Source organism: Passer domesticus, chromosome 35 (genome assembly GCF_036417665.1).
Source record: "Passer domesticus isolate bPasDom1 chromosome 35, bPasDom1.hap1, whole genome shotgun sequence".
Lineage (NCBI taxonomy): Eukaryota > Metazoa > Chordata > Aves > Passeriformes > Passeridae > Passer > Passer domesticus.
In genome coordinates this window covers 709,120-732,364 of record NC_087508.1, presented here as the reverse complement: position 1 = coordinate 732,364, position 23,245 = coordinate 709,120, and the positions used below count along the sequence as shown (strand labels likewise).

The 23,245-nt window shown below is 63.7% G+C and overlaps 1 protein-coding gene across 1 annotated transcript; it reads left to right on the top strand.

Moving 5' to 3' along the window:
- Positions 1-3,554: 3,554 nt before the first annotated feature.
- CLIP3 (CAP-Gly domain containing linker protein 3) lies at positions 3,555-22,647 on the top strand. The gene is made up of 14 exons (XM_064402192.1): positions 3,555-3,622; positions 4,604-4,744; positions 7,090-7,229; positions 8,640-8,733; positions 10,429-10,590; positions 11,685-11,803; positions 13,282-13,518; positions 14,798-14,933; positions 15,672-15,794; positions 16,784-16,912; positions 18,212-18,335; positions 18,957-19,021; positions 19,760-19,829; positions 21,548-22,647. The coding sequence occupies exons 2-14, from the start codon at positions 4,612-4,614 to the stop codon at positions 21,600-21,602; spliced, it is 1,587 nt and encodes a 528-aa protein (XP_064258262.1). The 5' UTR covers positions 3,555-3,622; positions 4,604-4,611; the 3' UTR covers positions 21,603-22,647.
- The last annotated feature ends 598 nt before the right edge of the window (positions 22,648-23,245 follow it).

Sequence of the window (23,245 nt, the reverse complement as noted above, 5' to 3'; positions counted from 1 at the left end):
ATGACCCAAAATTACCTCGGAATGACCCAAAATCACCTCGGAATGACCCAAAATAAATTCTGAAAGACCCAAAATTAATTCGGAATGACCCAAAATCACCTCGGAATGACCCAAAATCATTTCGGAATGACCCAAAATCACCTCGGAACGACCCAAAATCACCTGGGAATGACCCAAAATCAATTAGGAATGACCCAAAATAATTTCGGAATGACAAAAATCGCTTCGGAACGACCCAAAATCAACTCAGAATGACCCCAAATCAATTCGGAATGACCCAAAATCACCTTGGAATGACCAAAATAATTTCAAAATTACCTTGGAACGACCCACAATCACCTCGGAATGACCCAAAATTAATTCGGATGGACCCGAAACCCCCCCGGAGGACCCCAAAACCCCCTCGGGTGACCCCAAATCCCCTTGAATTGACCCCAAATCCCCTTTGATGACCCCAAATCCCCTTGAATTGACCCCAAATCCCCTTGAATTGCCCCCAAATGCCCTTGGATGGAGCCCAAATCCCCTTGGATGGAGCCCAAATCCCCCCAGGAGGATCCCAAATCCCCTGGGAAGGGCTCGAGACCCTCTTGGGAGAGCTCCAAGCCCCTTGGGGAGATCCGGAGCCGCCTCAGAAGGAGCTGAAGTCCCTTGGCCCAAAATTCCTCAAGATGGACCCAAAATCCCCTGGGAAGGGTCTGAAAGTGCCTTGGATGGGTCCAAAATCCCCTTGAAAGGACCCAAAATCCCCCTGGAGGGATCCCAAATCCCCTTGAGAGGATCCAAAACTCCTTGCGAGGGTTCAAACCCCCTCAAAAGGATCTCAAATGAACTTGAGAGGATCCCAAAATCCCCTTGAAAGGATCCAAAATTCCCTTGAAAGGATCCAAAATTCCCTTCAAAGAATTCAAAATCCCCTTGAGAAGATCCCAAATCCTCTCGGAGGGGTCCAAATCCCCCTGAGAGGATCCCAAATCCCCCTGAGAGGATCCCAAATCCCCTTGAGAGGATCCCAAATCCCCCTGAGAGGATCCAAAATCTCCCTGAAATGATCCCAAATCCCCTTGAAAGAATTCAAAATCCCCTTGAGAGGATCCCAAATCCCCTCGGAGGGGTCTAAATCCCCTGAAATGATCCCAAATCCCCTGAAATGATCCCAAATCCCCTGAAATGATCCCAAATCCCCTTGAAATGATCCCAAATCCCCTGAAATGATCCCAAATCCCCTTGAAAGGATCCAAACCCCCTTGAGAGGATCCCAAATCTCCCTGCAATGATCCCAAATCCCCTTGAAATGATCCCAAATCCCCTTGAAAGGATCCAAACCCCCTTGAGAGGATCCCAAATCCCCTCAGAGGGGTCCAAATCCCCTGAAATGATCCCAAATCCCCTTGAAATGATCCCAAATCCCCTTGAAAGGATCCAAACCCCCTTGAGAGGATCCCAAATCTCCCTGCAATGATCCAAAATCCCCTTGAAAGAATTCAAAATCCCCTTGAGAGGATCCCAAATCCCCCTGAGAGGATCCAAAATCTCCCTGAAATGATCCCAAATCCCCTTGAAAGAATTCAAAATCCCCTTGAGAGGATCCCAAATGCCCCTGAGAGGATCCCAAATCCCCTCGGAGGATTACAGCCCTCACATGCCCGTTCTCCCTCTACTCCCCTATAGCCCCCATAGGCCCCATACCCCCCACACCCCCACAGCCCCTATAGCCCCTATAGACCCCACATCCCCCATTACCCCCACAGCCCCTATAACCCCCACATCCCCCACAGCCCCTATAGCCCCTATAGACCCCACATCCCCCATAGCCCCCACAGCCCCCATATTCCCCCTGGCCCCCCACAGCCCCTGTAGCCCCCATGCCCCCCAAAACCCCCCACATCCCCCATAGCCCCCACAGCCCCTATAACCCCTATAGACCCCACAGCCCCCATATTCCCCCTGGCCCCCACAGCCCCTATAGCCCCCATGCCCCCCAAAACCCCCCACAACCCCTAAAGCCCTTATAGCCCCCACAGCCCCTATAGCCCCTATAGACCCCACATCCCCCATTACCCCCACAGCCCCTATAGCCCCCATAGCCCCCACAGCCCCTATAGCCCCCATGCCCCCCAAAACCCCCCACATCCCCTAAAGCCCTTATAGCCCCCACAGCCCCTATAGCCCCTATAGACCCCACATCCCCCATAGCCCCCACAGCCCCCATATTCCCCCTGGCCCCCCACAGCCCCTGTAGCCCCCATGCCCCCCAAAACCCCCCACATGCCCTAGAGCCCCTACAGACCCCACAGCCCCTATAGCCCCTATAGACCCCACATCCCCCATTACCCCCACATCCCCCATAGCCCCCATGCCCCCCAAAACCCCCCACATCCCCCATAGCCCCCACAGCCCCTATAACCCCTATAGACCCCACAGCCCCCATATTCCCCCTGGCCCCCACAGCCCCTATAGCCCCCATGCCCCCCAAAACCCCCCACAACCCCTAAAGCCCTTATAGCCCCCACAACCCCTATAGCCCCTATAGCCCCCTCATCCCCCATTACCCCCACAGCCCCTATAACCCCCACATCCCCCACAGCCCCTATAGCCCCTATAGACCCCACATCCCCCATAGCCCCCACAGCCCCCATATTCCCCCTGGCCCCCCACAGCCCCTGTAGCCCCCATGCCCCCCAAAACCCCCCACATCCCCTATAGCCCCCACAACCCCTATAGCCCCTATAGACCCCACAGCCCCCATATTCCCCCTGGCCCCCACAGCCCCTATAGCCCCCATGCCCCCCAAAACCCCCCACATCCCCTATAGCCCCCACAACCCCTATAGCCCCTATAGCCCCTCATCCCCAATACTCCCCATTCCCCCCATAGCCCCCACAGCCCCGGTAGCCCCCCATATTCCCCACATCCCCCACACCCCCCATATTCCCCCTGGCCCCCCACAGCCCCCATACCCCGCGCATCCCCTATAGTCCCTATGGACTCCACAGCCCCCATAGACCCCACACCCCCCATTATCTCCCACAGCCCCTATAGCCCCCTACGGACCCTATAGCCCCCCACATCCCCTGTGTTCCCCATAGCCCCTATAACCCCCTACACACCCCATCCCCTATAGCCCCTATAGACCCCACACCCCCCATGTTCCCCCTGGCCCCCCACAGCCCCTATAGCCCCCCAAATCCCCCCATAAACCCCCAAAGCCCCCACATTTCTCCCTATAGCCCCCAAAGCTCCCTTATATCTCCCCCTGTAGCCCCCCCCATATCTCCCCCTATAGCCCCCCAAGCCCCCCTATAGCTCCCGTAGCCCCCCCAAGCCCCCCTATAGCTCCCATAGCCCCCCCAAGCTCCCCTATAGCTCCCATAGCCCCCCCAAGCTCCCCTAGAGCCCCTCTATAGCTGCCCATACCCCCCCAAGCCCCCCTGTAGCCCCCCATAACCCCCCAGAGCCCCCCATTTCTCCCTATAGCCCCCCCAAGCCCCCCCACATCTCCCCCCATAGCCCCCCCAAGCCCCCCTTAGCCCCGCCCCCTGCCCAGGCCCCGCCCCTCTCGGCCCCGCCCCCTGGCGGCCGCGCACGCGCACTGCGCCGGGCCCATCCCGCGGAGCCGCAGGTACCGGAGGGGGGGCAGGGCTGGCATTTGGGGAGGGGTCGCTGCCGGTCCCCCCCGGGGGGCGCGGGGGGCTCGGTCCCGGTGTCCCCCGGGGTTTTAGCGCCGGTCCCGGCCCCGCCCGGCCCCGCCATCCCCGGCCGCGCTCCCTGCGCATCCCTCGGGCCCGGCCCGGCCGAGGGCGGGGGGCGCATCCCGCAGCCCCCTCCCCATTCTCGGGGGCGCATCGGCATTGCCGGGGACCCCTCCCCAACCCCCGGGACCCCTCCCCATCCCCGGGACCCCCGGGCTGGGCCCCGTTCATCCCGGAGCCGCCATCCCCATCCCGGTCCCTCCCAGCATCCCGGTCCTGCCCCGCATCCCGGGGACCCCTCCCCATCCCGGGGACCCCTCCCCATCCCGGGGACCCCTCCCCATTCCCGGGGACCCCTCCCCAATCCCGGAGCCCCCTCCCCAATCCCGGGGACCCCTCCCCATTCCCGGGGACCCCTCCCCAATCCCGGAGCCCCCTCCCCATTCCCGGGGCCCCCTCCCCAATCCCGGAGCCCCCTCCCCATTCCCGGGGACCCCCGGGCTGGGCCCCGTTCATTCCGGAGCCCCCTCCCCATTCCCGATCTCCCCTCCCCATCCCAATTTCCCCCTCCCCATTCCCAGAGCCCCCTCCCCAATTCCGCTATCCCCTCCCCATCCCGATCCCCCTCCCCATTCCGGAGCCCCCTCCCCATCCCGATCCCCCTCCCCATTCCCGGAGCCCCCTCCCCATCCCAATCCCCCTCCCCTCACCCCAGGGGGGGGTCCAGCCCCCCCAAAGCCCCCTGCCCCTCCCCATCCCGATCCCCCCTCCCCATCCCGGAGCCCCCTCCCCACCCCGGAGCCCCCTCCCCATTCCGGAGCCCCCTCCCCATCCCGATCCCCCTCCCCTCACTCCCCTCACCCCAGGGGGGGGTCCAGCCCCCCCAAAGCCCCCCGTGCCCCTCCCCCCAGGCCTCGCCATGACCAAGGAGCGCGGGGGGGACCCCCCGGCGGGGGGGGCGCCGCCCCCCGACCCCCCCAGCCCGGTGGTGGAGCGGCGCAAGAAGCCGATGGTTCATCCCGCCGCCCCCGCCCCCCTGCCCAAGGACTACGGTGAGACCCCTCCCCAAAATGGGGAATGCCCCGGGACGGGGAACCCCAAAAACGGGGAACCCCAAAAACGGGGAACTCCCCGGGGGTGGGGATCCCCAAAAACGGGGAACCCCCCGGGGGTGGGGAGCCCCAAAAACGGGGAACCCCAAAAAGGGGGTGAGGGAACCCCAAAGAGGATGGGGGTGGGGAACCTCCAAAAAGGGGATGGGGGACCCCCAAAATGGGGAACCCCCCGGGATGGGGAACCCCAAAAAGGGGAACTCCCCGGGGACGGGGAACCCCAAAAACGGGGAACCCCTAAAACGGGGAACCCCGGGGGTGGGGAACCCCAAAAACGGGGAACACCTAAAACGGGGAACCCCGGGGGTGGGGGACCCCAAAAACAGGGAACCCCAAAATGGGGAACCCCAAAATGGGGAACCCCAAAAACGGGGACCCCTGGGGGTGGGGAACCCCAGAAGAAGGGATGGGGAACCCCAAAGGGGATGGGGGTGGGAAACCTCCAAAAAGGGGATGGGGCCCCCCCAAAATCGGGGAACCCCGGGGGTGGAGATCCCCAAAAATGGGAACCCCGAGGGTGGGGAACCCCACAGGGAATGGGAACCCACAAAATGGGAGTCCCGAGGGTGGGGAACCCCCAAAAAGGGGATGGGGAACCCCAAAAATGGGGAACCCCGGGGGTGGGGAACCCCCAAAAAGGGGGTGGGGAACCCCCAAAAAGGGACCCCCATAGGGACAGGGACCCCCTCCGGGGATGGGGAACCCACACAGGGGATGGAGAACCCCCCCAAAAAGGGACCCCCCAAAAAGGGACCCCTCAGGTGACAACGACCCCCCCAGGGCACAAAGGACCCCCTGGGGACCCCCCAAAATTGCCCAAAATGGCTCCGGGGGGTTTCTTTCCTCACTCCTCCTGGGCTGAGCATTTTGGGGTTGTGACCCCCCCAAGTGACAGGGACCCCCCAGGTGACAGGGACCCCCCAAAAAGGGACCCCTCAGGTGACAACGACCACCCCAGGCACAGAGACCCCCCCAGGGATAAAGGACCCCCCAAAATTGCCCAGAATTAATTTGGGGGTGGTTCTTTCCTTACTGCTGTGGGTCTGAACATTTTGGGAGTGTGACCCCCCCCAAGGGACAGCAACCCCCCAGGCGACATTGAACCCCCAAAAAGGGACCCCCCCCAGGTGACAACGACTCCTCCCAGGGCACAGGGACCCCCCCAGGGCACAAAGGACCCCCCCAAATTTGCCCAGAATGGCTCTGGGGGGGGTCTTCACTGCTCCTGGGCTGAACGTTTGGGGGTGTGACCCCCCCCAAGGGACAGGGACCCTCAAAAAGGGACCCCCCAGGTGACAACGACCCCTCTGAGGGCACAGAGACCCCCCCCCAGGGCACAAAGGACCCCCCCAAATTTGCCCAAAATTGCTCTGGGGGGGGGTCTTACTTCACTGCTCTGTGTCTGAGCATTTTGGGGATGTGACTCCTCCAAGGGACAGGGACTCCCCAAGTCACAGGGACCCCCCCAGGTGACAAGGGACCCCCAAAAAGGGACCCCCATGTGACAACGACTCCCCCAGGGCACAAAGGAGCCCCTGGGGACCCCCCAAAATTGCCCAAAATTAATTTGGGGTGGTCTTTCCTCACTTCTCGGGGCTGAACATTTTGGGGGTGTGACCCCCCCCAAGGGACAGGAACCCCCAAAAAGGAACCCCCCCCAGGTGACAACGATCCCCCCCAGGTGACAACGACTCCCCCAGGTGACAACGACCCCTCCCAGGGCACAGAGACCCCCCCAGGGCACAAAGGACCCCCCCAAAATTGCCCAGAATGGCTCCGGGGGGGTTCTTTCCTCACTGCTCCGGGTCTGAGCATTTTGTGGGTGTGACTCCCCCCAAGTGACAGGGACCCCCCAAGGCACAGGGACCCCCCCAGGTGACAGGGACCCCCAAAAAGGGACCCCCCAGGTGACAACGACCCCTCTGAGGGCACAGAGACCCCCCCCAGGGCACAAAGGACCCCCCCAAAATTGCCCAGAATGGCTCTGGGGTGGCTCTTTCCTCACTGCTCTGTGTCTGAGCATTTTGGGGGTGTGACTCCTCCAAGGGACAGGGACCCCCCCAGGTGACAGGGACCCCCAAAAAGGGACCCCCCAGGTGACAACGATCCCCTCCAGGTGACAACGACCCCTCCCAGGGCACAGGGACCCCCCCAGGGCACAAAGGGCCCCCCAAAATTGCCCAGAATGGCTCCGGGGGGGTTCTTTCCTCACTGCTCCTGGGCTGAACGTTTTTGGGGTGCCCCCCCGGTGTCCCCCCGGTGTCCCCCCCGTGTCCCCCCCCCAGCCTTCACCTTCTTCGACCCCAACGACGCGGCGTGCCGGGAGATCCTGCTGGACCCGCGCACCTCGGTGCCGCAGCTCTTCGCCATCCTGCGCCAGTGGGTGCCGCAGGTGCAGCACAGCGTGGACATCATCGGCAACGAGGTGCGCTCGGGGGGGTTTGGGGGGTCCTGGGGGGCATCTGAGGGAGTTTGGGGGGTCCTGGGGGGGATCTGAGGGGGTTTGGGGGGTCCTGGGGGGGATCTGAGGTGGTTTGGGGGGGATCTGAGGGGGTTATGAGGGGGTTTGGGGGGTCCTGGGGGGGATCTGAGAGGGTTTGGGGGGTCCTGGGGGGGATCTGAGGGGGTTTGGGGGGTCCTGGGGGGGATCTGAGGCGGTTTGGGGGGTCATGGGGGGGTTATGAGGGGGTTTGGGGGGGTTACGAGGGGGTTTGAGGGGTCCTGGGGAGGGTTGGAGGGGTTATGAGGGGGTTTGGGGGGTCCTGGGGAGGGTTTGGGAGGGATCTGAGGGGGTTTGGGGGGTCCTGGGGGGGATCTGAGGGAGTTTGGGGGGTCCTGGGAGGGATCAGAGGGGGTTATGAGGGAGTTTGGGGGGTCCTGGGGGAGTTTGGGGGTGATCAGAGGGGGTTTGGGGGAGTATGAGGGAGTTTGGAGGGGTTATGAGGAGGTTTGGAGGGGTTATGAGGGGGTTTGGGGCAGTTATGAGGGAGTTTGGGGGGTCCTGGGTGGGGTTTGGGAGGGATTAGAGGGGGTTTGGGGGGCTTTGGGGGGTCCTGGGGGGGATCTGAGGCAGTTTGGGGGGTCCTGGGGGGGATCTGAGGGATCATAGGGTGATCCTAGATGGGTTTGAGGGGGTCCTGGGGGGGTTATGAGGGGATTTGGGGGGGTTACGAGGGGGTTTGAGGGGGTCCTGGGGAGGGTTGGAGGGGTTATGAGAGAGTTTTGGGGGTCCTGGGGGAGGTTTGGGGGATCTGAGGGGGTTTGGGGGGAGCATGAGGGAATTTGGAGAGTGATGGGGGGGTTATGAGGGAGTTTGGGGGGTCCTGGGGAGGGTTTGGGGGGTTATGAGGGGGTTTGGAGGGAGTATGAGGGGGGTTTGGGGGGGATCTGAGGGGATTTGGGGGGTCCTGGGGATGATCTGAGGGGGTTTGGGGGCGATCTGAGGGGATTTGGGGGGTCATAGGGTGATCCTAGAGGGGTTTGAGGGAGTTTGGGGGGTCCTGGGGGGGGTTGTGAGGGATTTTGGGGGGTCCTGGGTGGGGTTTGGGGGGGATCTGAGGGAGTCTGGGGGGTCCTGGGGGGAGGTGGGGGAGTTTGGGGGTGTCCTGAGGGATGTCCCCAGTGTCCCCAGGGTGTCACCGGGTGTCCCCGTGTCCCTGGTGTTCCTGGTGACACTGGTGACACCGCGGTGTCCCCCTGTCCCTGGGGTGTCCCTGGGGTGTCCCTGGTGACACGGGTGACAGCTGGGTGTCCCCGTGTCCCTGGGGTGTCCCCGGTGTCCCTGGGTGTCCCTGGTGGCACGGGTGACACGGGTGACACCGCGGTGTCCCCGCAGATCCTGCGCCGCGGGTGCCACGTGGACGACAGGGACGGACTGACGGACATGACGCTGCTGCACTACGCCTGCAAGGCCGGCGCCCACGGCGTGGGTGGGTGACGGGGACAGGGACAGGGACAGCCCTGTCCCCAGACTGTCCCCGAGGTGTCCCCAGAGTGCCACCAAGGTGTCTGTCCCTAAAGTGTCCCCAGTGTCCCCCTGTCCTGGCTCTCTGTAACCCCAGTGTCCACGGTGTGGGGGACAGGGACAGGGACAGGGCCACCCTGTCCCCAAGGTGTCCCCGGAGTGTCCCCAAAGTGCCACCAAGGTGTCCTCAGTGTCCCCAGTGTCCTCAATGTCCGTCTGTCTGCAGGTGACCCCGCGGCTGCTGTCCGTCTGTCCCAGCGGGGTGTCCCCAATGTCCCCATTGTCCCCAGTGTCCCCAGTGGTGTCCGTCTGTCCCAGCGGGGTGTCCCTGTCAATGTCCGTCTGTCCCACAGGTGACCCCGCGGCCGCTGTCCGTCTGTCCCAGCGGGGTTTCCCCAATGTCCGTCTGTCCGCAGGTGACCCCCGCGGCCGCTGTCCGTCTGTCCCAGCGGGGTTTCCCTGTCAATGTCCGTCTGTCCGCAGGTGACCCCGCGGCCGCTGTCCGTCTGTCCCAGCGGGGTTTCCCTGTCAATGTCCGTCTGTCCCGCAGGTGACCCCGCGGCCGCTGTCCGTCTGTCCCAGCAGGGTTTCCCTGTCAATGTCCGTCTGTCCCGCAGGTGACCCCGCGGCCGCTGTCCGTCTGTCCCAGCGGGGTTTCCCCAATGTCCGTCTGTCCGCAGGTGACCCCGCGGCCGCTGTCCGTCTGTCCCAGCGGGGTTTCCCTGTCCATGTCCGTCTGTCCCACAGGTGACCCCGCGGCCGCTGTCCGTCTGTCCCAGCGGGGTTTCCCCAATGTCCGTCTGTCCGCAGGTGACCCCGCGGCCGCTGTCCGTCTGTCCCAGCGGGGTTTCCCTGTCAATGTCCGTCTGTCCCGCAGGTGACCCCGCGGCCGCTGTCCGTCTGTCCCAGCGGGGTGTCCCTGTCAATGTCCGTCTGTCCCGCAGGTGACCCCGCGGCCGCTGTCCGTCTGTCCCAGCGGGGTTTCCCTGTCAATGTCCGTCTGTCCGCAGGTGACCCCGCGGCCGCTGTCCGTCTGTCCCAGCGGGGTTTCCCTGTCAATGTCCGTCTGTCCCGCAGGTGACCCCGCGGCCGCTGTCCGTCTGTCCCAGCGGGGTTTCCCTGTCAATGTCCGTCTGTCCCGCAGGTGACCCCGCGGCCGCTGTCCGTCTGTCCCAGCGGGGTTTCCCCAATGTCCGTCTGTCCGCAGGTGACCCCGCGGCCGCTGTCCGTCTGTCCCAGCGGGGTTTCCCTGTCCATGTCCGTCTGTCCCACAGGTGACCCCGCGGCCGCTGTCCGTCTGTCCCAGCGGGGTTTCCCCAATGTCCGTCTGTCCGCAGGTGACCCCGCGGCCGCTGTCCGTCTGTCCCAGCGGGGTTTCCCCAATGTCCGTCTGTCCCACAGGTGACCCCGCGGCCGCTGTCCGTCTGTCCCAGCGGGGTTTCCCTGTCCATGTCCGTCTGTCCGCAGGTGACCCCGCGGCCGCTGTCCGTCTGTCCCAGCGGGGTTTCCCTGTCCATGTCCGTCTGTCCCACAGGTGACCCCGCGGCCGCTGTCCGTCTGTCCCAGCGGGGTGTCCCCAATGTCCGTCTGTCCGCAGGTGACCCCGCGGCCGCTGTCCGTCTGTCCCAGCGGGGTTTCCCCAATGTCCGTCTGTCCGCAGGTGACCCCGCGGCCGCTGTCCGTCTGTCCCAGCGGCTGCTGGCGCTGGGCGGGGACGCGGGGCTGCGCAGCCGCTGGACGCACATGAACGCGCTGCACTACGCCGCCTACTTCGACGTGCCCGAGCTCATCCGCACCCTGCTCAGGGCCGCCGCCCCCCGGGGTGAGTGAGGGGGACCCCGAAATCGGGATTGACCCCCCAAACCCGGAGTGAGCGCCCCAAATCGGGACTGAGCCCCCCATAGCGACAGGGACACCCCAAAACCCCCAGTGAGGGTCAGGGATCCCCCCCGAGCTCATCCACACCCGGATCCCCCCCGAGCTCATCCACACCCTGCTGCGGGCCGCCGCCCCCCGGGGTGAGTGAGGGGGACCCCAAAATCGGGATTGACCCCCCAGATCGGGACTGAGCCCCCCATAGCGACAGGGACACCCCAAAACCTCCACTGAGAGCTGGGGACCCCCCTTTCGACATGCCCGAGCTCATCCGCACCCTGCTGCGGGCCGCCGCCCCCCGAGGTCAGTGAAGGGGACCCCGAAATTGGGATTGACCCCCCAGATCGGGACTGAGCCCCCCAAAACCCCCAGTGAGGGTCAGGGACCCCCCGAGCTCATCCACACCCTGCTGCGGGCCGCCGCCCCCCGGCGTGAGTGAGGGGGACCCCGAAACCCGGAGTGACCCCCCAAACCCGGACTGGCCCCCCCAGATCGGGAATGACCCCTCACGTGGCCGTGCCTCAGTTTCCCCCCTACATTTGGTGGTTTTGGGGTCCCCCCCTGTTTCTGGGGTCCCCCGTGCCCCGTGCCTCAGTTTCCCCTCGCGTTTTTGGGATCCAATCGGGTTTTGGAGTCCCCCGTGGTTTTGGGGTCCCCCCGTGCCCCGTGCCTCAGTTTCCCTCTCTGCTTTCGGTGCTTCTGAGCTTTCCCCCTTGCCGTGCCTCAGTTTCCCCCGGGGTTTTTCGGGTCCCCTTTGCTTTTTACGACCCCCCCTGCATCCACGACCCCTCCCCTGATTTCTGGGGTCCCCGTGCCTCAGTTTCCCCCCCCACATTTGCTGGTTTTGGGGTCCCCCCGTGCCCTGTGCCTCAGTTTCCCCCTCTGCTTTCGGTATTTCTGAGCTTTCCCTCTTGCCGTTCCTCAGTTTCCCCCGGGGTTTTTGGAATCCCGCTACCTTTTTCGGGTCCCCCCTGCATCCACGACCCCTCCCCCGATTTTGGGCCCCCCCCCGTGCCTCAGTTTCCCCCGCGTTCCCCGCAGTGCTGCACTCGACCTGCAGCGATTTCAGCCACGGCACCGCGCTGCACATCGCGGCCTCCAACCTGTGCCTGGGGGCGGTGCGCTGCCTGCTGGAGCACGGCGCCGACCCCGCCCTCAGGGTACGGGGCCTTATTTGGGTCTGGGGGCTTCGGGGGGGCTCGGGGATTTGGGATGGATCAGGGATTTTGGGGGGATTTGGGGATTTTGGGGGGATTTTGGGGTATTTGGGGCTGGGGGCGGTGCGCTGCCTGCTGGAGCACGGCGCCGACCCCGCCCTCAGGGTACGGGGCCTTATTTGGGTCTGGGGGCTTCGGGGGGGCTCGGGGATTTGGGATGGATCAGGGATTTTGGGGGGATTTTGGGGTATTTGGGGCTGGGGGCGGTGCGCTGCCTGCTGGAGCACGGCGCCGACCCCGCCCTCAGGGTACGGGGCCTTATTTGGGTCTGGGGGCTTCGGGGGGGCTCGGGGATTTGGGGGAATTTGGGGGATTTTGGGGTATTTGGGGATTTTGAGGGGATTTTGGGGTATTTGGGGCTGGGGGCGGTGCGCTGCCTGCTGGATTTGGGGGAATTTGGGGGATTTTGGGGGGATTTGGGGGATTTTGGGGGGATTTGGGATTTTGGGGGGATTTGGGATTTTGGGGGGATTTTGGGGTATTTGGGGCTGGGGGCGGTGCGCTGCCTGCTGGAGCATGGCGCCGACCCCGCCCTCAGGGTACGGGGGGGGTCCTGGGGGAGTTATTTGGGTCTGGGGGCTCCGGGGGGGCTCGGGGATTTGGGGATTTGGGGATGGATCAGGGATTTGGAGGAATTTGGGAATTTTGGGGGGATTTTGGGATGGATCGGGGATTTGGGGATTTTGGGATGGATCAGGGATTTGGGGGAATTTGGGGGATTTGGGATGGAACAGGGATTTGGGGGGAATTTTGGGGATTTTGGGATGGATCAGAGATTTTGGGGGATTGGGGGGATTTGGGGATTGTGGGGACTTTGGGATGGGTCAGGGATTTTGGGGGAGTAGAGGGAGATGCGGGTTTGGGGGCTCCTGGGGACACAGTGGGGGTTTTGGGGGGGTCCTGGGGACACAGTGGGGGTTCCTGAGCAGTTTTGGTGCCATCAAAACCTCTGGGGACCCGAAACTTCCTTGGGTTCCTCTGAGGAGCCACGGGGCCACCAAGGGCCACCTTTGGCCACCTGTGGCCACTGGATGGGGGTGGTCTGAGGGGGTTTGGGGCTCCTGGGGACACAAAGGGGGTTTCTGGGGGGTCCTGGGGACACAGTGGGGGGTTCCTGAGCAGTTTTGGTGCCACCAAAACCTCTGGAGACCCGGAACAACCCTGGGTTCCTCTGAGGAACCGCGAGGCCACCAAGGGCCACCTGTGGCCACTGGATGGGGGTCCTGAGCAGTTTTGGGGGTCCTGGGGACACAGTGGGGGGGTTTTGGGGACACAGTGGAGGTTCCTGAGCAGTTTTGGTGGCACCAAAACCTCTGGGGACCCGAAACTTCCTTGGGTTCCTCTGAGGAGCCGCGAGGCCACCTGGGGCCACCTGTGTCCCCCCGTGGCCCCCCGAGGGACGCCCCCCGTTGTCCCCCCAGAACAGCAAGGGCCAGGTGGCGGCCGAGGTGGTGCCGGACCCCACGGACATGGCGCTGGACCGCGCCGAGGCGGCCGAGGCGGCGCGGGAGCTGCGGCGGCTGCTGCTGGACGCGGTGCCGCTGAGCTGCAGCCTGCCGCGCGTCACCCTGCCCAACTACGACAACCTGCCCGGGACCCTGATGCTGCTGTGCCTGGGGCTGCAGCTCGGGGACAGGGTGCGCCTGGACAGCGGAAAGGTGTGTCACCCGTGTCACCTGTGTCACCTGTGTCACCCTAAACCCACCCCGTGTCACCCCAAACCTGCCGCGCGTCACCCTGCCCAACTACGACACCCTGCCCGGGACCCTGATGCTGCTGTGCCTGGGGCTGCAGCTCGGGGACAGGGTGCGCCTGGACAGCGGAAAGGTGTGTCACCAATGTCACCTGTGTCACCCGTGTCACCCATGTAACCCTAAACACACCCCGTGTCACCCCGTGTCACCCCAAACCTGCCCCGTGTCACCCTGCCCAACTACGACAACCTGCCCGGGACCCTGATGCTGCTGTGCCTGGGGCTGCAGCTGGGGGACAGGGTGCGCCTGGACAGCGGAAAGGTGTGTCACCCGTGTCACCTGTGTCACCTGTGTGACCCCAATGTCACCTGTGTCACCCTAAACCCACCCCGTGTCACCCTGCCCAACTACGACAGCCTGCCCAGGACCCTGATGCTGCTGTGCCTGGGGCTGCAGCTGGGGGACAGGGTGCGCCTGGACAGCGGAAAGGTGTGTCACCTGTGTCACCCGTGTAACCCTAAACCTGCCCTGTGTCACCCCAAACCTGCCCCGTGTCACCCTGCCCAACTACGACACCCTGCCCGGGACCCTCATGCTGCTGTGCCTGGGGCTGCAGCTGGGGGACAGGGTGCGCCTGGACAGCGGAAAGGTGGGACCCCAATGTCCCCCCAGTGTCACCTGTGTGACCCATGTAACCCTAAACCCGCCCTGTGTCACCCCAAACCCGCCGCACGTCCCCCCCTTTGTCACCCTCTTGCTGCTGTACCTGGGGGACATGGTGAGGCAAGGTGTGTCACCTGTGTCACCCGTGTTACCTGTGGTACCTGTGTCACCCCAAACCCACCCTGTGCCACCCCAGGTGTCCCTGTCCCAGGTGGGCACGCTCCGGTTCTGCGGCACCACGGCCCTGGCTGGGATTGCAGGGAGGATTTGGGATTAGGATTTTTTGGGGGTATTTTTGGGGGGTATTTTTGGGGGTTTTTTGGGGGGTATTTTTTGGGGTTTTTTTGGGGGGTTTCTGGGGTATTTGGGGTGATGTTTTTGGGTCCCTGTCCCAGGTGGGCACGCTCAGGTTCTGCGGCACCACGGCCCTGGCTGGGATTGCAGGGAGGATTTCAGATTTGGGGTTTTTGGGGTTTGGGATTTTTTGGGGTTTTTTTGGGGTATTTTTTGGGGTTTTTTTTGGGGTTTTTTTGGGGTATTTTTTGGGTATTTGGGGTGATGTTTGGGGTCCCTGTCCCAGGTGGGCACGCTCCGGTTCTGCGGCACCACGGCCTTTGCCAGCGGGCAGTGGGCCGGCGTGGAGCTGGACGAGCCCGAGGGGAAGAACGACGGCAGCGTGGGGGGGGTCCGCTACTTCATCTGCCCCCCCAAAACCGGTACGGGACCCCCGGGACCCCCCCGGGACACCCCCTTGGACCCCTGGGGTGGGGCTGGGACCCCCAGGACTCCCCCAGAACCCTCCCGGACTCCCATGGGACCCCCCTGGGACTTGGGGGATTCCCTGGGGGGGCTTCCCTGGACCTTTTGGGGGCAGGGGGGGTTGGACTGGGCCGGACTGGGCCATACTGGTCTGTACTGGTCCATGCCAGTCCGTAGTGCTCCGTACTGGTTTATACTGGTCCATACTGATCCATACTGGTCCGTACCAGTCTGTACTGTCTGTACTGGTTTATACTGGTCTGTGCTGGTCTGTACTGGTCCATACTGGTCCTTGCTGGTCCATACTGGTCCATACTGGTTTATACTGGTCCATACCAGTCCATACTGGTCCATACTGGTCCGTACCGGTCTGTACTGATCCATACTGGTTTATACTGGTTTATACTGGTCCGTACTGGTTTATACCAGTCCGTACCGGTCCATACTGGTTTATACTGGTCCGTACTGGTTTATACCGGTCCGTACCGGTCCATACTGATTTATACTGGTCCGTACTGGTCTGTACCAGTTTATACTGGTCTGTACCGGTCCATACTGGTTTATACTGGTCCATACTGGTTTATACCGGTCTGTACCGGTCCGTACTGGTTTATACTGGTCCGTACGAGTCCATACTGGTTTATACTGGTTTGTACCGGTCCATACTGGTTTATACTGGTCCGTACTGGCCGCAGGGGTCTTCGCCTCGGTGTCGCGCATCTCCAAGGCCGAGGAGCAGCCCCCGGCGCCGTCGCCCCCCCCGAGCCCCCCGGGACCCCCGGCCCGAGCCCCCCACAAACCCCGCAAGGACAAGAGAGGTACGGGCCCCCCAAAAATGGAGGGGGACCCCAAAATCCACAGGGACCCCCCACCCAAAATCCACTGGGACCCCCCCAAATTCAGGAACCCCCCAAAAATGGAGGGGGACCCCAAAATCCACAGGGACCCCCCCACCCAAAATCCTCAGGGACCCCCCCAAATTCAGGGACCCCCCAAAAATGGAGGGGAGCCCCAAAATCCACAGGGACCCCCCCCAAAATACTGGGGACATCCCAAAATCCACAGGGACCCCCCACCCAAAATCCTCAGGGACCCCCCCCAAATTCAGGGACCCCCCAAAATACAGGGACCCCCCCAAATGCAGAGGGACCCCCAAAATCCACAGGGATCCCCCCAAATCCACGGGGGACCACCCCAATGGAGGGGAGCCCCAAAATCCACAAGGACCCCCCCCAAATCCACTGGGACCCCCCCCAAAAATACAGGGAAACCCCCTCAAATCCATGGGGGACCCCAAAATCCAATGGGACCCCCCAAAATACAGGGAACACCCCCAAAATTCTGGGGTCCCCCCTGCCCCCTCCCCTAATTTTGGGGTCATCCTTTCCCTCACCCCCCCAAGCTGGGGTCCCCTAAATCCCCCAAGGGGTGGGCGTGGCTGGGGTGGGTGTGTCGGGGTGGGCGTGCCCAGGGATGGGTGTGGCTATGGTGGGTGTGTCTGGGTGGGTGTGGTCACTGGCCCCGCCCCCAGGCTCGCAGAAGCGTGCGGGGGCGTGGCTGGGTGGGTGTGTCCGGGGTGGGTGTGGTCACAATGGGTGTGTCCGTGTGGGTGTGGTCACTGGCCCCGCCCCCAGGCTCGCGGAAGCGCGCGGGGGCGTGGCTGGGTATGGTAATGATGGGTGTGTCGGGTGGGTGTGGTCACTGGCCCCGCCCCCAGGCTCGCGGAAGCGCGCGGGGGCGTGGCTGGGGTGGGTGTGGCTATGGTGGGTGTGTCCGGGGTGGGTGTGGTCACTGGCCCCGCCCCCAGGCTCGCGGAAGCGCGCGGGGGCGTGGCTGGACCGCGAGGGGCGGCGCGTGGCGCCGGGGGACGCGGTGCTGGTGGCCGGGCAGCGCCAGGGCCGGGCACGCTTCTACGGCCGCACCGACTTCGCCCCCGGTGAGACCCCTCCCCTAAACGAGACCCCTCCCCAAAATGGGACCCCTGCCCTAAATGGGAGCCCTGCCCTAAATGGGACCCCTGCCCTAAATGGGAACCCTGCCCAAATGGGACCCCTCCCCAAAATGGGACCCCTGCCCTAAATGGGAACCCTGCCCTAAATGGGAACCCTGCCCAAATGGGACCCCTGCCCCAAATGGGACCCCTGCCCTAAATGGGAACCCTGCCCAAATGGGACCCCTCCCCTAAAATGGGACCCCTACCCAGGGTGGGACCCCTCCCCTAAATGCGAACCCGACCCTAAAATGGGGAAACATACCCTAAATGGGACCCCTCCCCTAAATGGGACCCCTTCCCTAAATGGGAACCCGACCCTAAAATGGGACCCCTGCCCTAAATGGGACCCCTGCCCTAAATGGGACCCCTGCCCAGGGTGGGACCCCCTCGGGATGGGACCCCATGAGACCCCTCCCCCCGGGACCCCCATGGGTTGGGATCCCCCCAGACCCCCGGTGTCCCCTGTCCTCTCCCTGTCGTCCCCCCCGGTGTTCCCAATGTCCCCCCACTGTGTCCCCCCTTCAATGTCCCCATCACCCCAATGTCCCCCGATGTCCCCAATGTCCCCAACGTCCCCATCACCCCTGATGTCCCCCTGGATGTCCCTGCTGTCCCCTCAATGTCCCTGCTGTCCCCAGCGTCCCCAATGTCCCCGCTGTCCCCAATATTCCCAATGTCCCCGCTGTCCCCAATATTCCCAATGTCCCCGCTGTCCCCAATATCCCCTGGATGTCCCCTGCTGTCCCCAGTGTCCCCAATGTCCCCTGGATGTCCCCGCTGTCCCCACTGTCCCCAATATTCTCAATGTCCCCGGTGTCCCCTATGTCCCCAATATCCCGAATATCCCCATCACCCCCAATGTCCCCAATGTCCCCTGGGTGTCCCCTGGATGTCCCCGCTGTCCCCAGTGTCCCCAATATCCCGAATATCCCCATCACCCCCAATGTCCCCAATGTCCCCTGGATGTCCCTGATGTCCCTGCTGTCCCCACTGTCCCCAATATTCTCAATGTCCCCGGTGTCCCCAATGTCCCCAATATCCTGAATATCCCCATCACCCCCAATGTCCCCGCTGTCCCCAATGTCCCTGGGTGTCCCCAGTCTCCCCTGATGTCCCCGCTGTCCCCAATATCCCGAATATCCCCATCACCCCCAATGTCCCCCGATGTCCCCGCTGTCCCCAATGTCCCCAATGTCCCCTGGGTGTCCCCTGGATGTCCCCAATGTCCCCCGCTGTCCCCAGGGTACTGGTTCGGGGTGGAGCTGGACTCGGCGGGGGGCAAACACGACGGCTCCGTTTTCGGGGTGCGCTACTTCACCTGCCCCCCCAAGCACGGCGTCTTCGCACCCCCCTCCCGCGTCCAGAGGTACCGGGGGGACACGGGACGGGGACAGGGGGGACAGGGAGGGGACAGGGGGGGACACAGGGGGACACAGGGACGGGGGGGGACAGGGAGGCAGGGGGACATGAGGGACACGGGGACGGGGGGGGGGACAGGGAGGCAGGGGGACATGAGGGACATGGGGACGGGGGGGGACAGGGAGGGACATGGGGGGACAGGGGGACACCTGGATATGGGGGGACAGGGGGACAAAGGGACGGGGGGAAGAGGGGACATGGGGACATGGGGGGGACAGGGACAGAGAGGGGACATGGGGGGACAGGGGGACACAGTGGGGATGGGGGACATGGGGACACCGGGATATGGGGGGACAGGGGGGACACGGGGACGTGCGGGGACAGGGTGGGGACAGGGGGACACCGGGATATGTGGGGACACGGGGGGACACAGGGGACAGGGGAGGACAGGGGGACGTGGTGAGGACATGGAGGGCCAATGGGGAACAGGGGGGACCTGGAGGGGACACGAGGGGACACAGGAGGGACACTGGGGTGGGGGGACAGTGGGGTCACAGGGAGGTCACAGGGGGTCACAGGGGACACTGAGGGGACACTGTGGTGACACCATGTCCCTGTGTCCCCCCAGGGTCGGGGGTCCCAAGGAGGAGCCCGGGGATGGCACCAACGAAAAGAAGGCACCGCCCGTCACAGGTGAGGGGCGGGGCAGGGCAGTGATTGACAGGTGGGTGGGGCAGGGCAGGACAGTGATTGACAGGTGGGCAGGGCAGTGATTGACAGGTGGGTGGGGCAGGGCAGTGATTGACAGGTGGGCAGGGCAGTGATTGACAGGTGGGTGGGGCAGTGCAGTGATTGACAGGTGGGCAGGGCAGTGATAGGTGGGTGGGGCAGGACAGGGCAGTGATTGACAGGTGGGTGGGGCAGGGTTCTCGCTGCTGATTGGCTGTTGACAGTGATATGACTCTGTCCCACTCATGTCCCCCCGTGTCCCCTCCGTGTCCCCCTGTCCCCCGTATCCCCATGTCCCTGTGTCCCCATGTGTCCCATGACTTTTATGTCCCCATGTCCCCCGTGTCCCCATGTCCCTCCCATGTCCCTGTGTCCCCATGTGTCCCCCATGTGTCCCCCATGTCCCCTATGCCCCCCATGTCCCTGTGTCCCATCGTGTCCCTGGTGTCCCCCCATGTCCCTCTCATGTCCCTATGTCCACCTGTGTCCCCTGTGTCCCCGTGTCCCCCCCGGTGTCCCCTCATGTCCCTGGTGTCTCCGGTGTCCCCCCATGTCCCCGTGTCCCCCCGGTGTCCCTCATGTCCCTGTGTCCCCATGTCCACCTGTGTCCCCCGTGTCCCCGTGTCCCCCCCGGTGTCCCCCCGTGTCCCCGTGTCCCCCCGTGTCCCTGTGTCCCCCCCGTGTCCCCCGGTGTCCCCGCAGTGTCACAGCCCAAGCGCTTCCCGGCCGTGCGGACCCCCAAGGACATCACATCCGAGAGCTCCTTCTCCAGGTGGGGACAGCGACGGTGACACCGCGGGGTGGCCCTGTCCCCGGGGGTGTCCCTGTCCCTGGGGGTGGCCCTGTCCCCGGGGGTGGCCCTGTCCCCGGGGGGGTGTCCCTGTCCCCGTGGGAGTGTCCCTGTCCCCAGGGGTGGCCCTGTCCCCGGGGGTGTCCCTGTCCCCAGGGGTGGCCCTGTCCCCGGGGGTGGCCCTGTCCCCGTGGGAGTGTCCCTGTCCCCAGGGGTGGTGGTGTCCCTGTCCCCAGGGGTGGCCCTGTCCCCGGGGGGTGGCCCTGTCCCCACGCTGTCCCTGGGGGGTGGCCCTGTCCCCACGGGAGTGTCCCTGTCCCTGGGGGGTGTCCCTGACCCCACGGGAGTGTCCCTGTCCCCGGGGGTGGCCCCATGTCCTCAGGGGATGTCCCCCTGTCCCCTGTCCCTGTCCCCATGGGCTGCCCATGTCCCCCTGTCCCTGTCCCAGGGCGTGTCCCCGTGTCCCCAAGGGATGTCCCAAGGGAGTGTCCCTGTCCCCAGGGGGTATCCCCATGTCCCTGTCCCCAGGGGATGTCCCCGTCCCTGTCCCCACACTGTCCCTGTCCCCAGGGCGTGTCCCTGTCCCCTGTCCCCATGGGGATGTCCCTGTCCTTGGGGGCATGTCCCCATGTCCCCGAGGGATGTCCCCCTGTCCCCAGGCTGTCCCTGTCCCCAGGGGGTGTCCCTGTCACTGTCCCCAGGGGTGTCCCCATGTCCCCAGGGGTGTCTCCATGTCCCCATGTCCCATGTCCCTGTCCCCCGGGGGTGTCCCCATGTCCCTGTCCGTGTCCCCATGTCCCCGTGTCCCTGTCCCAGGGGGGTGTCCCCATGTCCCCGGGAAGTGTCCCCATGTCCCCAGGGGTGTTCCCATGTCCCCAGGGGGGTGTCCCCATGCTGTCCCCAGGGGGTGTCCCCATGTCCCCGGGAGGTGTCCCCATGTCCCCAAGGGATGTCCCCTGTCCGTGTCCCCATGTCCCCACACTGTCACTGTCCCCAGGAGGTGTCCCCATGTCCCTGTCCCTGTCCCTGGGGGGTGTCCCCATGTCCCCAAGGGGTGTCCCCATGTCCCCGGGGGTGTCCCCATGTCCCCCTGTCCGTGTCCCCCTGTCCCCGGGGGTGTCCCCGTGTCCCCGTGTCCCCGAGGGGTGTCCCCCTGTCCCCGGGGGGTGTCCCCATGTCCCCATGTCCCATGTCCCCATGTCCCCCTGTCCCCGGGGGTGTCCCCATGTCCCCATGTCCCCATGTCCCTGGGGGTGTCCCCATGTCCCCATGTCCCCATGTCCCCCTGTCCCCGAGGGGTGTCCCCATGTCCCCATGTCCCTGTCCCCGGGGGGTGTCCCCATGTCCCCATGTCCGTGTCCCCAGGGGATGTCCCTGTCCCCGGGTGTGTCCCCATGTCCCTGTCCCCGGGGGGTGTCCCCGTGTCCCCCTGTCCCCATGTCCCATGTCCCCATGTCCCCCTGTCCCCGGGGTTGTCCCCATGTGCCCGTGTCCCGTGTCCCCATGTCCCCCCTGTCCCTGTCCATGTCCCCGGGGGTGTCCCCATGTCCCTGTCCCCGGGGGGTGTCCCCATGTCCCCATGTCCTGTGTCCCCATGTCCCGTGTCCCCCTGTCCCCAGGGGGTGTCCCCATGTCCCCATGTCCCTGTCCATGTCCCCGGGGGTGTCCCCATGTCCCCATGTCCGTGTCCCTGTCCCCAGGCTGCTGTTCTGCTGCTGGTTCCCGTGGATGCTCCGGGCCGAGATGCAGTCCTAACCCCTCCCCCACCCCTCCCCTCCCCCACCCCGCCGCCCCTCCCCCACCCAGTGCCTTGGTGCCCCTCCCCCACGCGGGGAGCCGTGATGTGACCCCCCCCAATGTCCCCCCCCAATGTCCCCCCCCGTCCCCCAATGTCCCCCCCGTCCCCTCCCCCTCCTCCCGGGCTGTTCCTTCTGGAACCTTCCGCACTGGGGGGGGGCTTGGGCGCGGCCCCTCCCCCGAATTTGGGGCCAAATCTGCCGGGAACGGCGGTGGGGGAGGGGTGAGACCCCGTAAATCCCCCCCAAATTCCGATTTTGGGGTCAAATTTCCCAAATTTGGGGCCAAATCTGCTGATAACAGCGGTGGGGGAGGGGCCAGACCCCCCCAAATTCCGATTTTTGGGGCCAAATCTGCCGATAACAGCGATGGGGATAAGCGACCACAGCCCCCCTCCCACCCCCCAAATTTTGGGGGTGTTCACTCTGGAATCGATTAATTAATTAATTAATTAATTGAGTTTAGGCCACGCCCCTTCCCGGAACGTTTTGTGGCTCCCAAATCCCAATTTTTGGGGCTTTTCACTTTGGAATTTCTGGATTATTTTTGGCGGGGGGGGGGTCGATGCCACGCCCACTCCCAAAAATATTTTTGGGGAATCCCACCCCCCCCAATTTTTGGGGCTGCTCCCTCCAGAACCAATTAATTAATTAAATTAATTAATTAACGTCGGGAATCGATGCCACGCCCCTTCCCGGAATTATTCTGGGGGTCCCAAAATCTCGATTTTTTTTAATTTTTAAATTTTTTTAATTTTTCCCCCCCCTCCCCAAAAAGAGGCCCCGAAGTGGGGGAGGGGTCCCGAGGGTCCCTCCTGGCCGCCCCTCCCCCCCCCGCAGTAGCAATAACGCCCCTCCCCCCCCGCGCTCGTGACAGTGGCTTTAATGTCCCCAAATGTCCCCGAATTGTCCCGAATTGTCCCGAATTTCCCCTCCCCCGCTGCCGCATGGGCCCCCCCGGAGCCGCTTCTGCCACCAATAAAATCCTTTGTACCGGAAAAATGGGGAGAAACGGGGGGAAAACGGGAAAAATGGGGAAAAAATGGGAAAAAATAGGGAAAAAATGGGGAGAAATGGGAAAAAATGGGGAAAAAATCAGAAAAAATGGGGGGAAAATGGGAAAAATGGGGGGAAACGGGGAAAAAAATCCGAAAGAAATGGGGGAAAACGGGAAAAATTGGGGAAAATTGGAAAAAAAATGGGGGGAAAATGGGGAAAAAATGGGGGGAATGGGAAAAAATCGGGAGAAATGGGGGAAAACGGGAAAAATGGGGGGAAAATGGGGGAAAAAAAAGGGGGGAAATGGGGGGAAACGGGAAAAATGGGGAAAAAATCAGAAAAAATGGAGGAAATGGGGGGGAAATGGGAAAAAAATGGGGGGAAAATGGGAAAAATATGGGGAAGTGGGGAAAAAATCAGAAAAAATGGGGGAATGGGGGGGAATGGGAAAAAATGGGGAGAAATGGGGGAAAATGGGAAAAATGGGGGAAAAATGGGGGGGAAATGAGGGGGAAATGGAAAAAATGGGGGGAATGGGGGGGAAATGGGAAAAAGGGGGGGAAATTGGGAGGAAATGGGGTAAAAATAGAAAAATGAGGGGAA

What these genes read in the sequence shown, in the direction of transcription:
- CLIP3 (XM_064402192.1), top strand. Translation starts at nt 4,612, where the DNA reads ATGACCAAGGAGCGCGGGGGGGACCCCCCGGCGGGGGGGGCGCCGCCC. An exon ending in CATCTGCCCCCCCAAAACCG is followed by an intron (nt 14,934 to 15,671) that starts GTACGGGACCCC and finishes TACTGGCCGCAG; the next exon opens with GGGTCTTCGCCTCGGTGTCG. An exon ending in TCCGAGAGCTCCTTCTCCAG is followed by an intron (nt 19,830 to 21,547) that starts GTGGGGACAGCG and finishes CCCTGTCCCCAG; the next exon opens with GCTGCTGTTCTGCTGCTGGT.